This window comes from Rhinopithecus roxellana, chromosome 9, assembly GCF_007565055.1.
Source record: "Rhinopithecus roxellana isolate Shanxi Qingling chromosome 9, ASM756505v1, whole genome shotgun sequence".
NCBI lineage: Eukaryota > Metazoa > Chordata > Mammalia > Primates > Cercopithecidae > Rhinopithecus > Rhinopithecus roxellana.
Window position 1 is genome coordinate 135,166,149 of NC_044557.1, and position 16,255 is coordinate 135,182,403.

The window sequence follows — 16,255 nt, forward strand, 5'->3', positions numbered from 1 at the left end:
GTGTGCTTGGGTGTGATCTCATCTGAGGAAGGATCTGAACACGTTCCTGCTGGTGTGTCTAGACAATCAGTTCTTCCATCTTCAAGTCATTTCTAGAAATGGTGAAGCCTGTAGCCCTCTCTCTGGTGAGTAGATTTGTAGGACTGTCTGTGTGCTCTGGAATGATATCTGGAATTCAAGTGTTCTGGGCAGTTTACACAAAGGTATACTGAATGTCAAACCTGTGAACTTTTACAACTCATTTTAGATATGTTTAGATTCCATCCCCTTCCATCCATTACTCTTTCTTTTTAATTATATTTCCCATTTCTTCCTTGATCCATGGTAGTCCGACTACTCTTCCCACCACTTCCCTGTTCTCATGTGGTGGATCAAGGATCCTTTTTTCTTTTCTTTTTTTTTTTGGAGACAGGGTCTGGCTCTGTTGCCTAAGCTGGAGTGCAGTGGTGCAGTCATGGCTCACTGCAGCCTTGACCAACTGGGCTCAAGTGATCCTCCTGCCTCAGTCTCCTGACTAGCTGAGAATACAGATGTGTGCGTCGCCACACCCAGCTATTTTTTTTTGTTTTAGTTTTGTTTCGTTTTGTTTTTTTGTAGACGTGGGGTCTCACTCTGTTGCCCAGACTAGTCTTGAACTCCTGGGCTCAAGCGATCCTCCCGTCTCGGCCTCCCAAAGTGTTGGGATTACAGGCATGAGCCACCACATCTAGCCAATGATCCTGTTAAGTGATCACCTTCTATCTTTTTGTGCCCTAGATACTAGTTCAGAGTGTACTTGATGCTCACCTTTTAGTTGTATGTCCAAAGCTTGTGCCACTTCGCACTGGTTAGCTGTGAAGCAACAGAAGCACCTTAAGGGACTGTCACACAGATATGCTTAGTCACACCCTGCCTGGAGAGGGAGGTCAGGAATCATCACACAGAATCACAGGAGATGAGCTCAAGGAGTAATTAAAGCAGCTCTTAAAATTGGTCTTTGGGAGCTAGAGACCCAGGCCTGCTGTGCTAACCTCCCATTTCGCTGGCCTTTGTGACATTGGACTCAGACCACTGGAGGATGGTGGCAGGAGCTTGTTCCTTGGATTTCTGAGGCTTAGGTAGTTTGGATGTCTATGTGGACTGCAGAGAATAAATGAGATATGGTTGAGTCCACATCAGAACAGAGAGACAGATGTAGGGAGCCTTCTCGTCCTCCATGAGCCTGTTCTTTCTGTAGCCTGGGTACTACTGCCCATGGCGCCTTCTCTATCCAAACTCTCACCTCCCAGTGGTGCCTCTCACCTGGTTTTCCTCCTCTTCTGGCAGTTCCTTTTTTCAGTGTCTTTTGAAGTTACCTTATTGTAGAAATGTAAACTTGCAAGTTAATGTTACTATTCTGTTGGTGTCTTACATTTACATTTGGTCCTCAGTGGCTCTACTTCTTATCTAAGGTGTTAGAGAACCAGCCTATGGAAATAAACTAAGACCACACAAATGAGAACAGACTGTTAACCAGAGTGCACTCCAGCAAGGGAGTCGGCCACCATCACTTGCATTTGGCAGATGCACAGAGGCAGGTGGGGGTGTGGGAAACTTTATAGTGGAGAAAAGGAAAGCTTCGAGGGTTTTCTCAGAGGAGGCTGTGGCCTGGGGGAGCTGGAAGCAGGCTTATAGAAGTGGATATCTTAGGTGCTTGTTGTGAGGAGCATACTTGACTTTCTCTCACTGATTCTGGGTTGCAAGCAGGGGCAAAAAATAAGGAAGCTAAGAGTCACTGACCAAGGTCCCACCCTCATGGGCCAGTGACCAAGGCTGTGAATTAGACCTCTGGTCGTGTGCGATCTGCCCGTTGTCTATTTGAATATTCAGTCTCTCCCAAGCCAACGCTGACCTAGGACATGGAGCCCCATAGCTCTTCATGAATTGTCTCTAGCGCACTGTTTCTCAACCTTTTTTGGGTTATAGACTCTAGACTGTTTCAAGAATCCGAAAGCTATATAACTCCTCTGCCTAGAAAAAACCAAAAAGCAGTAGCAAGGATTCACAGACCCATTGAGGCCCACCACGGATCTCATTTTATTTATACAGATGTAACAATTTTATCTTTTTTGTGACTATGATGCAGCATTATTCCATGTGAAGTGTATAGACTGTTACCACTTTCTTACACCTTAGAAGTAATTGCCAATCAATATATATGCAAATATGTTTAAATGGCACTACTTTTATCCTATACCAAGTAAGTAATATGCTAGGTGAGTCAATATGGTGCGATACTGATGAGTAACCTCATTAAGCACCAAAAAGGATACTTTTTTGGTTATTTCAACTAATTTTTATTTAAAGCTTTCTAAGTTATTTCTCTGCCATCAGAATAAATTAATGGAATATCATGGCTTAGCATCCTTTTCATGATGGACTGCAAATAAACGTAATTTTCTAATGTTGAGATACCTGACTTATGGCGTTGTCAGCTCCTTGAGGGCAAAAACTTGTGCCTGTTCTGCAGCCTCTCAGGAAATGTCGAAATTAATACTTCAGGGCTCTCCTCACATGGTACCTGCCCCAGACTGCCTGTCATGCTTTCCTCGTTCATGTTTCTCTCTTCATTTTTTGAGCAGTAACTGTTGGCTTCTATAATAGTAAGCCATCACTTCAAACTCCTCCAAAACTCTAAGATTGCTGGAAGCAGATGAGCCAACCCCTTCTGGTCTGTAACCTTAAATTAAGCACATACCTGGCCTCTTCTATAGAGAAAAGCATGGCTTCTGTTTTTCTCCATCTCTGAAAGCATTTTTTTTGCTTTTGATTCAAGTATATTCTGAATAGTTGATAGGTGGAATTCCAGTCTTTGGATAAAAAAAGGTGTATTAATGAATCTGTTGAAACTTTTGTTTTTTTTTTTTGGATGAGTATCAGCACACTGGGAGAACTATAGCAGGCATGGGGACAACATAAATCAGGACTGAACAGTTTAGACAAGCTCATCATTTCATGTCAGAGTCCAACAAGCGTTATCGAGTGCCCACCAGATGATGTCAGGCACCAGGAAAGAAACACCTTCTGTGTCCTCAGGGAGCTCGCAGTCACCGAGAGGGCGATATAGCTTTGATACTTCCTTAGAAAAGAAGGCCCGAGGGACTTAGGAGTCCCTAGTAGGGGACAGAGAAGGTCACTTTTGTTCTGAAGGAGAAGTAGATTATCACCAGGCTGAACAGTAGGGGAGGCACCCTGGTAACCGAAAGGATGGAAGTGACTGAGCCGGAAGGACTTGCTGAGCTTTTAGAGTAATTCAGTGGAAGCATAAGCACGGGTGTAGGAGATTGAGGCTGGAGAGTTGGGGGGTGGTGGTGCTGTGAAGAGCCTTGCTTGCTTAAGGAGTTAGAATTTCATCTGGGAGGGAGTCGGGAGCCATTGAGGGGTTTGAGGCCAAATTATGACCACCAGGTCAGTGGGTGGTTTAGATGCGTGCTTGGGTGAGAGCACAGCTGGGAAGGTGTGTGGTAAACCAGGAGGGCATGAAGCAGTGCAGTGTTGTGCCCCACTAGCCACGTGGCCCGCTCCCTTGCTTCCACTTGGTCACCATCAAATGTCAATTCAGCAAAGCTTCTCTTTTTTTTTTTTGAGACAAAGTCTCTCTGTTGCTCAGGCTGAGTGCAGTGGCGTGATCTCGGCTCACTGCAAGGTCTGCCTCCTGGGTTCATGCCATTCTCCTGCCTCACGCTTCCGAGTAGCTGGGACTACAGGTCACCACGCCCGGCAAAGTTTTTTGTATATATATATATATTTTTTTTTAGTAGAGACGGGGTTTCACTGTGTTAACCAGGATGGTCTCGATCTTCTGACCTCGTGATCTGCTGGCCTCGGCTTCCCAAAGTGCTGGAATTACAGGCTTGAGCCACTGTGCCCGGTCCAGCAAGGCTTCTCTTGACCACCGTGTTTAAAATTTCCACCCTACCTCCACTTCCGCACACCCAGTCCGCCTTCCCTGCTTAATTTTTTCCCTTAGCACCTATTATATGACGTATTTACTTACTTACATTCATTCATTCATTCAATTTTTAATAATTTAAGCTCCTGCAGGGCAATATTTTTGTCCCGTTTTTCCAGGCTGTCTCTCCAGGGCTTAGATTAGTGCTTGGCACAGAAGACTCTGTAAATATTTGCTGAATGACTATCAGAAGGAAAAAGGGAGGTTGGGGTTGTGAGACATTTCAAGGTGAAAACCATATCTTAGGATAGGGATAAAGCCATCTTTGGTTACTTAAGCTGTTTATTCCCTTGTAAGTAGTGAAATAGGTAGTCGGGGAACTTTTGGAAACTGAATTTTCACTCAAGGAAGTTAAGGGAATCTTTGCTAAGCTATCAATTTGGGGAGTAATTATAGTAAATTTCAGTTTCTCTCAACCTATTGGCTGACTTAACCCCAAAACATTGCATCATGAGACAATCACAATAATGATAGCATCTAACATTTATCGAGCATGCATCAACATACATGTGCCAGGCACTTCACGTATGCCTTTTTTTTGCTTTTCAATTTTTTGATAGAAACGAGATCTCACTATGTTGCCCAGGCTGGTCTGGAACTCTGGGCTCAAACGATCCTCCCGCCTCGGCCTCCTAAAGTGCTGAGATTACAGACATGAGCCAGCATGCCCCCATCCCCAGCCTCTTTATTAAAAAAAAAAAAAAAAAAAAAAGGTGGGGTCTTGCTCTGTTATCCTGACTAGAGTTCAGTGGCACAATCATAACTCACTGCAACTGCAAACTTATCAGTTCAGGTGATCCTCCCAGCTTAGCCTCCCAAGTATTGAGGACCACAAGTGTGTGCCACTATGCCACACTGAGTTTTTTATTGTTGTTGTTGTTGTAGAGATGGAGTTTTGCTATATTATTCAGGCTAGTCTTGAACTCCTGGATTTAAGTGATCCTCTCACCTCAGCCTCCCAAAGTGTTGGAGTTACAGGTGTGAGCCACTGCGCCCAACCTGTTTTTAATTTGAAGTCCCAGGCTTTCCAACTTAGATCTAAACTCTAGACCTACCGCTGGTTAAAGTGAAGACAAAGGCTTTAGGTTTAATTTGATTTCATAGCTATTAATTCTAATGACATTACTGCTGCAAGGGACATTTGAATTTGGGATTCCTTGTTTAGCCTAGCTGGGATTAGGTTTTGGAATTTTAAAGCAGACTGTATTATTTAATGGAGTGCATAGAATCTGTAATGTAGTCCTGACATAATTGTGATGGCTCTGTTAGATTCTTAGGACTTGGATTTGGAAGTATTCTCTTTATTTTCCTATAAATTTTTGAGTTGGTGTTTTTCTTCAAGTCTGAAGAAAAGAAAACTTTTTTCTGTTTTCTCTTAATAGGAGGAATTTGAAACTGCAGGGTCCTAGTAGGAGGCGGTAGTGGTTCAGATCTACCTGTTGCTGCGGTGTGGGAACTTAAGCCTAGCATTTCCAAGTCTTCTGAATTTTCAAGAGAATTTGAAAATTTAGATTTTCTAATGTAAAATCTTCTAATTTTCTACTTTTGATCAATAAAGTGAGGCCCGAACAAAATGCTTGTGGACCTCTTTTTAAAAAAATTTTTTTGGTGGCAGGATCTTGCTCTGTCACCCAGGCTAGAGTGCAGTGATGTGATCATAGCTCACTACAGCCTCCATCTCCTGGGCTGAAGTGATCCTCCTGCCTTCGCCTCCCAACATATTGAGATTACAGGTGTGAGCCACTTTGCCCAGTCAGGCCTGTAGACCTTGAGTGTGTGGCCTCTGGTTTGGAGATAGAGGTGTAGAAAAGGTGAAGGGCTGGGGGAAATTAGTTAATTTCATATTCAGTGAACACTTTCCCCGGATCAATCTAATCAATTAGAAATTCAGTCGTATTAATCTGATCAAGAAACACAATGGAAAATAGGGATTAAATTAAAAAGCACAAATATTGAGAGAAATAAAAATTGTAAGCTTTCTTTGCTTGTAGTCTAAGAATATCTTAATAATCTGTCCTTTTTTTTTTTTTGGTCTGTCTCCCAAGGCCAGATGTCTGGCCCCAGGGCCTCAGCTCAATAATGTATTCTAATCTCTGTATATAGAATACCTTGAAGTTATTTGAATTTGTCATGATTAAAATGAGTATGTATTACCCTGTGAATGTGGGACATGAAATATACTTCACAAAAAACACTCTGCAAATGAGTCAGTGTTCTTTGGCCAGATTTAAACTTTTTTTTTTCCTTTCTTTTGAATTTTTGTAGAGATGGGGATCTTGCAGTGTTGGTCCTGAACTACTGGACGCAAGCAATCCTCCCACCTCAGCCTCCTGAGTAGCTGGACTACAGGCCCACACCACTGTACCTGGCTAGATTTAGGCTTTCTTATAGTGAAAGTGGACGATGAAATGAAACTTACTCTGCCGGTGTGTTTGACAGATGAGAAAAGACAAGTGATTTGCAAGTCATTGAGTTAATACTGAGTGTATTCTTTGACTTATGCTATCCCAGCATATGACAGTTTGAAATTACGGAATTTATACATCAGAGTATTCATATTTCTAAAGTCCTGTGATTGTGAAATACACTAGTTGTGGTTCAGTGGCCATACTGCTTGGCTATCCCTCTGTTCTCAACCAGTTGTTTGTGTGGGTGGAAGATTCTAATAGAACGGAGTTGTCAAACTTTTTTCTTCATTTAAAGTTTTCTCCAAGGACTGTAAATTACCGGTAGCTACCAACTGTCCTGAGATTGGACACAGGAGATGTCTAACTACTCTTTCCAAACAGCCTTCCTTTTCTAGGTCCCCTCCCCTTCTACCTTCTGGGGTAATTGGCACCACTCAGTTTCAGTCTTTTCTTGTATTTTGTGGATGCGTTTTCTGTCTTAATGTCATGTGTTTCAGTTGTAAATATCTCCACGTTTCATTGAACATGGAAACATTGTTTTCTTTATTGTTTTGGGCATGATATTAGAGACAGAGGATGGTGGTGGAAGTGGTTTTATTCTCCCCATAGTACTTTTTCAAGAGTAACATAGGATGTTTAAGAAAGATGGTATCTAGGGAACCCATGATTAAACTGAGAAATTTAATCGTCATGAGTTTAATAAATGAATAAATGAAGTTTAATAAATGAATAGGAGTTAGCTTCTAGAGTCCAAGACAGAAATAGTCATGTATGAAAGCCCTGAGACTGAAAAATGGGTACCTGGGTCAGTCCCACCAGGGTGAAAGGAATACCAGTATAAGATGTAGTTGGAGATAGAGGCAGGGGCCAGATCACCTGAACAGCTTAAGAAATATTTGCGGAATAAGCAAAAAGCCTTGTGTTGGACTAGCTGAGATGACATATAAAAGTTTATTCTATCATGAGACAAACCGAGTGGTCCTACATAAGCAGTAGAAACAGTTTCGGCTTTGTATAGGAATTGGGGAAGGAAATCACTTTTGTATAGGGTTCATATGGACGGATGTTTGAGGGAGATGAAATGTGATCTGAGCCTTTCTCTTGTGGGTGGCCTTGAGCAAGCAGAGTTGCTAGGGGGAATGGCGTTATCTAAGTGTAGGTATATGGAGTACAGGGAAATGAGGTAGCTGTGTTGGGGGAGATGATGCCTGAGTGGTCCACAGGTGGCACTGATAGGGATGTTGAAGGCTCACTGCTCCTTTTCTTATTGTCAGTAAAAAGAGTTGCACAGTGAATCCAAGGCAGCTTCACATTCCTTGTGCCAGTTCCCAGCAGATGCTTTCTGCTCTCCCCTTAGACATTCCACTACTAGGGGAACTGGCTGTCTCTTGAAACAGTGTTAATTATTCTTATACTAAAGAAATAACCCACTTCCTATAATCCCAGCAGTTTGGGAGGCTGAGGTAGGAAGATCATCTGAGGTCAGGAGTTCGAGACAGCCTGGCCAACATGGCGAAACCCTGCCTCTACTAAAAGTACAAAAATTAACTGGGCGTGACGGTGGGTGCCTGTAGTCCCAGCTACTCGGGAGGCTGAGGCGGAAGAATCGCTTGAACTCAGGAGGCAGAGGTTACAGTGAACCAAGATCTTGCCACTGCCCTCCAGCCTGGGTGACAGAGCAAGACTGTGTCTCAAAACAACAATAAAATAAAGAGATATCCCACTTCTGGCAGCTTTTCCCAGTAGATTTTACTGAATGCAGCCCTGGAAGTGACCTAAAATAAGTCAGCTCCCCTGCCAGGTATGAGTCCCTTCAGCTTCGAGGGTGGGTAGCCTGTCTTCCTCTCATCTTACCCGCTCCAGCTACAGGCATTTCCACTTCTTTCACTGGTAGAGTTTTCAAATCCCCCCGCTTCCTGAATGCTATTATTCTCCAGTCATACTCTATTTTATCAATGTTGCTATTAGAATGTATCCTTCAAAAGTGGATGGAAAATTCTAGATATTGAGGACACAACGAACAGGGCTTTTTGTGATATTTGTACTTCTTACAGAGAGTTGGCTGGAGTAAGCAAACGTTGAGAAGCTTCTGTTGTGAGTGTAGTCACTTTCTAAATTTCAAGTCAGCTCGGCTTCATTCCGTGTGTGGAAAGTACATTGAGGGAGGAGTGACAAAGAAAAAAGTCATGCTCATCACACAGATTGTTGTTTGGTTGCTGGTAGTGCCAGCTAAGTTCAAAAAAGCAACAGTATCATGACGTAGTATGGCTGTATTAGAATAAGCTCTTTGTGATGTATACATCTGTTATACAGCGGGTTGGGGTGGGGTCTTGTTGAAACAGAGATTCCATATATTTCAGTTGTGAAGATTTCAGCAACTCAAACCTTTAGAATTAAAAGAGGTGATGGGATTTGGATTCAGTATTTGATTTTGGTAGTTGATAACAGTAATTGATCTATAACTTTCCATTCTACTGACATTGTTTTGTGTTTTACACGTATGTAATACTGTGTGGTTTACTTTTGGACGCAATATCAATTTTTTTATGTGTCATGGACAGAAGTATTACAACATTTCAGAGGAGATCAGTTTATAAAATTCTTCGTATTCTGGCATTCTAGAGATTACAGATATAATTTGATTTCTTTGTATGATGTGATTTGTTATTTCAATGAGAAGTGAGCACGAGCCCCCAAGCCAGATCAGTAAAAAGGAGGAGGAAGTTAGTTTATTCATAGATAATTGTCTTTATCCCATATATGCAGCCATATCGTTTGTTGTTTCCCAAGCTGCCTGCTCCCAAAAAAGTACATTCATTCATGATGATCTACCTGGGCTGGGGAGGTCTCCAGTAACTGAATAGTCACTATTTGGGAGATAATTGTTGCAGGCAAGAATTACAAGTGGGTGCTAACATTCGCAGGCTGAAGTATGATGAGAAATCAGAGTGTTTCCATAGTCTCAAAGTTTCTAGTTACAAAGGGAAAAATAGTCGTTTTACTGTGGGGAACCTCATAGATCCAGCCTTGACCAAGTGATCAGAATTAACATGATCAGTAATGGCACATGCACCACATATGCCTCATGGTATAATGCACCAAGGAGGGCGAATGTTACTTCTGTGGTAGGCTTGCCAAAATGCACAATCTGGATTTAGTCAGGAGGAAGTGTTAGGTAAACCCAGATTGAGGGACATTCTACAAAATAAATGGCCGGTCCTCTTCAAGTGTCAAGGTCATGAGAGACAAACTGCCCCAGGTTGGAGGAGACATGACAAGTATATGTAACACAAGGTCTTGGACCAAAAAAAGGCCATTAGCTGGCAGACTTTGGAGGAGGTTGTCTATAGGTTATTTAACAAACTGTGTTGATGGTTAATTTCTTGGTTTTGGTCATTGTAGCTGTGGTGATATAAGGAACATTTGGTGGTTAACATTTGAGGAAGCTTGGAGAAGGGTGTACAGGATTTTTTGGTACTATTTTTGGAGCTTTTTGTAAGCCTGAAAGTATTTCAAAATGAAGTTAAGCAACAACAACAAAAATAATTCAACTCAGCTGAGAAATTACAGCTTCAGTGCTTGTACTTTGAGGCATTTCTCTAGATTGGTCAGCAGCTGCTTTTGCTTCCTGAATCTCCACAGTGATCTAGATAGTTGAGGTTTCTAATTAAGGCATCTTGGGATGAGTGAGACATGGCTGTATTGAATTGCAGCTACACGTTGACAAGGTTTTGTTTAATTAATTTACTACTTATTTTTGTACAGGGTTGTAATTACATCTTTGGGTGTCCCATGCCTGTGCAGGTCATTTGAGCTTTACTGTCGTAGCTACCAGAATCTCTAGCTACAAACTTAGCTCTGTAATTAATTTACTGGTTTGTTTCTGTTTTTATTAGGATGTGAATTCAGGTTAGTCCCATGGATTCTTCTGCTATGTGTCATATGGTATTGAATTTCATATTTGTTGTTTACCTCTTAGGAAGAGTTGATATTTTTGTATGAAAACATTTTATTTAAACTTGAAATATCATACTGAATATATGTTTTTCCCCTCAGAAAAGACACTTTGGAGTTTCTATAAATAAAATGAATAGTAAATGTACTCTAGCATAAGCACCAAGTGCTAACCTTTTATTAGGTAATCATTAGAATGGGAGAAATTAATACATTGGGACATGTTAGCTGGACCAGTGGTTAATGTGTGATTCATAGATTGTTAAGCTGAGAGTGTTTTGATCAGTTTGGGCAAGAACGTGGACTTTGGGAGTCAGAAGACCTGGTTTTGAATCTCAGATCCATCCTACTTATTACAGGTTGAGTATCCCTTATCCAAAATACTTGGGAAGTGTTTTGGATTTTGATTTTTTTTTTATTTTGGAATATTTGCATTATACTTAGGCAATGAGCATTTCCTTTAAACATGACCTTTTGAGCATCATGTTGGTGCTCAAAATGTTTCAGATTTTTGGACCATTTCACATTTTGGATTTTCAGATCAGGGATGTTCAGCCTGTAGTATGTGCTAGACGGGTTGACTTTTCTGAGCCTTATTTTTTGCATCTGTAAAACTGGAATCCTAATAGTATCTTGCAAAGTTCTCGTGAGAATGGAGTCATGTAGCATGCAGTGCACCTGGCCTAAAGTGGGGCTTTTCATCCATGTTGAATTCTCTTCTTACCTCCCTCTAGGTTTATAACAAGCCACCTGCAATTGATGAGAAACTGCTTTGCTTATAAAGACAATGAAAAGATGATAGCATGTCAGTAACCTCTCTAGCATTTCAGAAGTCTTTTTTTTTTTTAATTTTCAAAAACTTTTTTCTGTTTAAAAAAAATTTTTTTTATTTTGATAGCTTTTGGGTACAAGTGGTTTTTGGTTACATGGATGAGTTATACAACAGGGACTTCAGAGATTTTAGTGTACCCCTCCCCTAAGTAGTGTACATTGTACCCAATATGTAATCTTTTTATCCTTCACCCCTCCCACTCCCCCTCTTCTGAGTCTCCAGAGTCCATTATATCACTCTGTATGCCTCTGCATGCTCATAGCTTAACTCCCACTTATTGGTAAGAACATGCAATATTTGGTTTTTCATTCCTGAGTTACTTCATTCGGAATAGTGGCCTCCAGCTCCATCCAAGGTGCTGCAAAATACAAGAATTCATTCCTTTTTACAACTGAGTAGTCGTCTGTGGCATATATATACCACATTTTCTTTACCCACTTATTGGTCAGTGGGCACTTAGGTTGGTTCCAGGTCTTTGCAATTTGGAATTGTGTTAGAATAAACGTGTCTTTTTCATGTAGTGACTTACTTTCCTTTGGGTGCATATCCATAGTGGGATTGCTGGATCAAATGGTTGATCTACTTTTAGTTCCTTAAGACATCTCTGCCTGGGTGCCGTGGTTCACGCCTGTAATCCCAGCACTTTGGGAGGCCGAGGCAGGCGGATCACTTGAGGTCAGGAGTTCAAGACTGGCCTGGCCAACATGGTGAAACCCCATCTCTACTAAAAATACAAAAAATTAGCTGATGTGGTGGTATGGCCCTGTAATCCCAGCTACTTGGGAGGTTGAGGCTGGAGAATCACTTGAACAAGGTTGCAGTGAGCCAAGAACGTGCCACTGTACCCCAGCCTGGGCCACAAGAGTGAAAACTCTTTTAAAAAAAAAAAAAACCCACAAAAAGACCCTGCATACTATTTTCCGTAGAGGTTGTACTAATTTAAATTTCTGCCAGTAGTGTATAAGCATTTCAGAAGTCTTTTTGTCAGGAAGTTCTTCCACATCTGTTATTCCAGAGAAATTATTTTCTTTTATGTATTAGCCACGTTGGATATTACTCCAAAATCTCTTAAACAGGTATCACTCATTTGCTAGACTTTCTGTGATGTTTTAATGTTCTTGTCTGAAATAATTTGATACAAATAAGTATTAAATTTCTTTTAGAAGAAAATCTTAGGAGACAAAGCAACAAAGAGATGGTCGAAGACAATTGGAAACAAACATTTTCATGTACAGTTTCCTTTCAGATTTCAGGCCCTGAAAGTTGAGTTTTGATCCTCTGAGAAGGGCCAATTATTATTGTTCCTATTTTATTCCAGTTTCAAAAGTACTTTCCTTTATTCTTAAATTGTCTGATTTCAGTATCGCCCTGTTATTATGTGAGTGAACATCATCGTTTTTAGGAAGTTTAGAAAAGCTTGTCTGACCTGCCTTAGTTTGTTGTGTTGTTGTTCTGTTTTGTTTTCGGCTTTTAGCAGCCTGAAGCCGTGGTCTTTAGTTTCTGTCTCTAGTGATAAGCGGAAAAGAGGGATGAGGAAGGGGCTTTACTGGCCCAACCGGAAACAGAAACGATGAACCCAACTGTTTTCTCTGTTTTGAACACCCGGATTGTTAAAAGAGGCATGTCTGCAACTTACCCTCAAATGGTTCAGGAAAAAAAAAAATTATATGTGTATATCTCTCTCTCTCTCTCTCTCTCTCTCTCTGTGTGTGTGTGTGTGTGTGTGTGTGTGTGTGTGTGTGTGTATTTATTCATATAAATCCTGGGGGGAAAGGGAAGGAGAAGGAGAAAAGCAGTCATAGCAGTGTTAACAATTGCAGGGGAAGGTCTGTGGGCATTCTTTGTACTTTTTGCCACTTTTCTGTAAGTTTGAAACTATCTCAGGATTACACTGGTTGTATACATTGAGTTATTTTCCTGTCCCCTGATGAGATGTCAGTAAGTGGCAGTTTCAGTGGGAGGAAGGTGGGAGGTTGGTTAGAGGTGCTTATGTGTGCAGAGAGGAATAAGTAGTGAGTAATTCAGTAAGTACAGGTTGAGCATCCCACATAGAAAATCCAAAATGCTCCAGAATTTGGAACTTTTTGAGTACCCATGTGACACTCAATCAACAAAATGCTCATTGGAGCATTTTGGAGTTTGGATTTTCTGATTTGGGATGCACAACTGTTAAGCATAATGCAAGTATTCCCATTTCAGAAAAAATTTGAAACCCAAAACACTTCAGGCATTTTGGATGGGGGATACTCAGCTGGGTTAACTCGCTGGCAAGAAATTAGTGGTTTGTTTAATTTCGCCTTTTTTCCTTGGCCAGAATAGAATTCATTGTTTTGTAGAAGAGCCTGAACAGATAAGAGAGTAATCTGTTGCTTTTTCAAAGCAGAGGAAACTACTTGGAACTGAAAACAGATGATAAAAAAGTAAAAGATTAAAAAATATATATTTATAAGGCATACACAAAGATAAAAGCTAAATCTATAAGGCAGAAATATTAGGACTGTTGCAATTATCTTTGCTCAGTCCTCCTTCTACCAGAGAGACACAAGTTGTCTATGATTAGCAGCCTATCTTACTAGCTAATAGACATTCATTTATCCTTTAAATTACTATGTGGCTTCAAAGGTAGTATTTTATATTCTTACTGTGAATTTACATAATGTTTATTATTTTACCCTTCAAAAAAAGTCTTCTAAACTAACTTGTTTGTTTATTGTAACTTTTCTTTCATGTCAATGACGGCATCTGTTTTGGGAGCTCAGGGGCCAGACGAAGGTAAGAGATTTGGTTTGTTATGTGATGCTTGTAAAGATCTTATGTGCATATTGTTAAACTCTTAGAATTTTTCTTCTCAAAAAGGAAAATATTTTCTGTCATTTTATACAAGTAATGCAAGCTGTCAGCCTACTCACAAATCTGAAGCCATTTATTGGCATGGGAAGGGCCGGAGGTTTATGGAAAAGCTGTATTTGCACTTTGACCACTTCTGGCCGGTCTCCTAGCAGCTACAACACAGATTCCTTTTGTGCCATAGATTGGCTCAGGACTGGTAGTTCCAAACTGTGGTCAACGCCGACTCATCCTCCCCACTCCCGAGACAGCTAGGGATGCATTCCCAGCCAACAGAAACCTGCGTGGCCTCAAGCTGCCTCCATAGATTGGCTCAAGACTGGTAGTTCCAAACTGTGGTCAAAACCGACTCATCCTCCCTGCTCCCGAGACAGCTGGGGTTGCATTCCCAGGCCAACAGAAGCCTGTGCAGCCGCAGCCGCCTCAAGGGAACATGCTTTCACCTCCGTCTTTTAGGGAATGTGGAGCCCTGCTTGAAGTGAGCACAAAGACTGTTTCTTAACTGACCATGAAGTTACTTGGAACTTCAGGAAACTTAGATTTCTATCTCCATTCTTGGAGTTTTGTTTTTCCTTTAGAGCCCGTGGCTGAATTGTAATTCAGTTCTCTATTATTATTGCTAAAATGTGTATTATAGACATGGCTGTTTGGGACTCTGACTTTTTAAGATCTTTTATTTATTAAATTTTTTTCCCCTAACCACAGGGACTGAATGACAAAGTCACCCTGTCAGTATAAAACATTATTAAGAAAAAGTTGAATAGGGCGCTGGTTTCTTTATATACGTAAACTTTCTCTCATCTTTTCTACTGAAACTATGCTGGATTATTTTTGTTTTCTTATTTTTATGTATTTTTTTGAGATGGAGTCTCGCTCTGTCGCTCAGGCTGGAGTGCAGTGGCGTGATCTCGGCCCACTGCAACCTTTGCCTCCTGGGTTCAAGCGATTCTCCTGCCTCAGCCTTCTGAGTAGCTGTGATTACAGGTGCCCACCACCACACGTGGCTGGTTTTTATATTTTTGGTAAAGATGGGGTTTCACCATGTTGGCCAGGCTGGTCTTCAAATCCTGACCTCAAATGATCCACCCGCCTCGGCCTCCCAAAGTGCTGGGATTACAGGCGCGAGTGACCGTGCCCAGCTGTTTTTTTATTTTTATTGGTGCAGAGGCTGGAGGTTGCAGTGACGATATGAAGGAACCATTGCCCGGTGATTTAAAAATTGTTCATATTTTATTTAATTCAGTTGCGTGTTTAGAGAAAATGTTGTGTTGACTTAAAACACATGGGAGGCTAAACACCTCAGAGGTCACCTCTGGGGAGAGGTGTACTTGTTGAACAGGGAGACCTTGATTTTTCCTTCATGCTTCTATGTTATTCGAATTTGTGACAGTGTTTACTTGGAGAGAAAAGGCTTGTCCACTTTATGAAATCATTGCCTGGAAGATACCTATAATAATTTACGAAATTGCTAAGCCTTAAAGAGAATGACTGAGTGCTGGAGTAAATAAAAAGTGTTTATTAGTCCCCAACTTTGTGGCAGGCTTTGGCACTTTCATATTGGGGAATAGAGCTAGGCTAGTCTAGTGGTGCAGAGGAGGGACCTTAGATCCAGACTGGGCTGGAATCCCAGCACCCAACCTGCTAGCTGCAAGGCGCTTACCGTCTTTGTTCCTCAGGTTCCTTTGAACAGTGTTGAGCACACAGGCTTAGCTCCCGTATGGTTGCTTCGGTGATAGCCTCTCAACTCAAATTGGGAATAAGAAATGACACTGTTAAATCCCTAAAAGAAAGACAAGTTAAAAAAAAAAAATAATGGAGAGGAGAGTGCCATTTAGAACCTATCTCTGGTAAATATACAGTTGGCCTTCTGTATCTGCGGGTTTCTCATCTGTGGTTCAACCAACCATGGGTTGAAAATAGTTTTTAAAAAACTATGAAAAATAATACAACAATAAAAGTAAAAATTTAGGGCCAGGCACGGTGGCTGACGCCTGTGATCCTAGTACTTTGGGAGGCCGAGGTGGACAGATCACAAGGCCAGGAGATTAAGACCATCCTGGCTAACATGCTGAAACACTGTCTCTACTAAAAATACAAAAAAAAAAAAAAAAAAAAAAAGCCGGGCGTGGTGGAGGTGGAGCTTGCAGTGAGCCGAGATAGCACCACTGCACTCAGCCTGGGTGACAGAGCGAGACTCCCTCTCAAAAAAAAAAAAGAAAAAGTAAAAATTTAAAAAGCAGTACA

The 16,255-nt window shown here is 41.2% G+C and overlaps 1 protein-coding gene across 4 annotated transcripts in view; it reads left to right on the forward strand.

Annotated features, from left to right (window-relative positions):
- The window catches only part of KIF13B (kinesin family member 13B), a 198,629-nt gene that overhangs the window by 52,499 nt on the left and 129,875 nt on the right, over window positions 1–16,255 (forward strand). For all 4 annotated transcript variants that reach the window (XM_010370897.2, XM_010370896.2, XM_030937676.1 and 1 more), the window contains exon 3: window positions 13,924–13,936. In XM_010370897.2, the coding sequence (XP_010369199.2) occupies window positions 13,924–13,936 (13 nt within the window). The remainder of the gene's footprint in view (window positions 1–13,923; window positions 13,937–16,255) is intronic.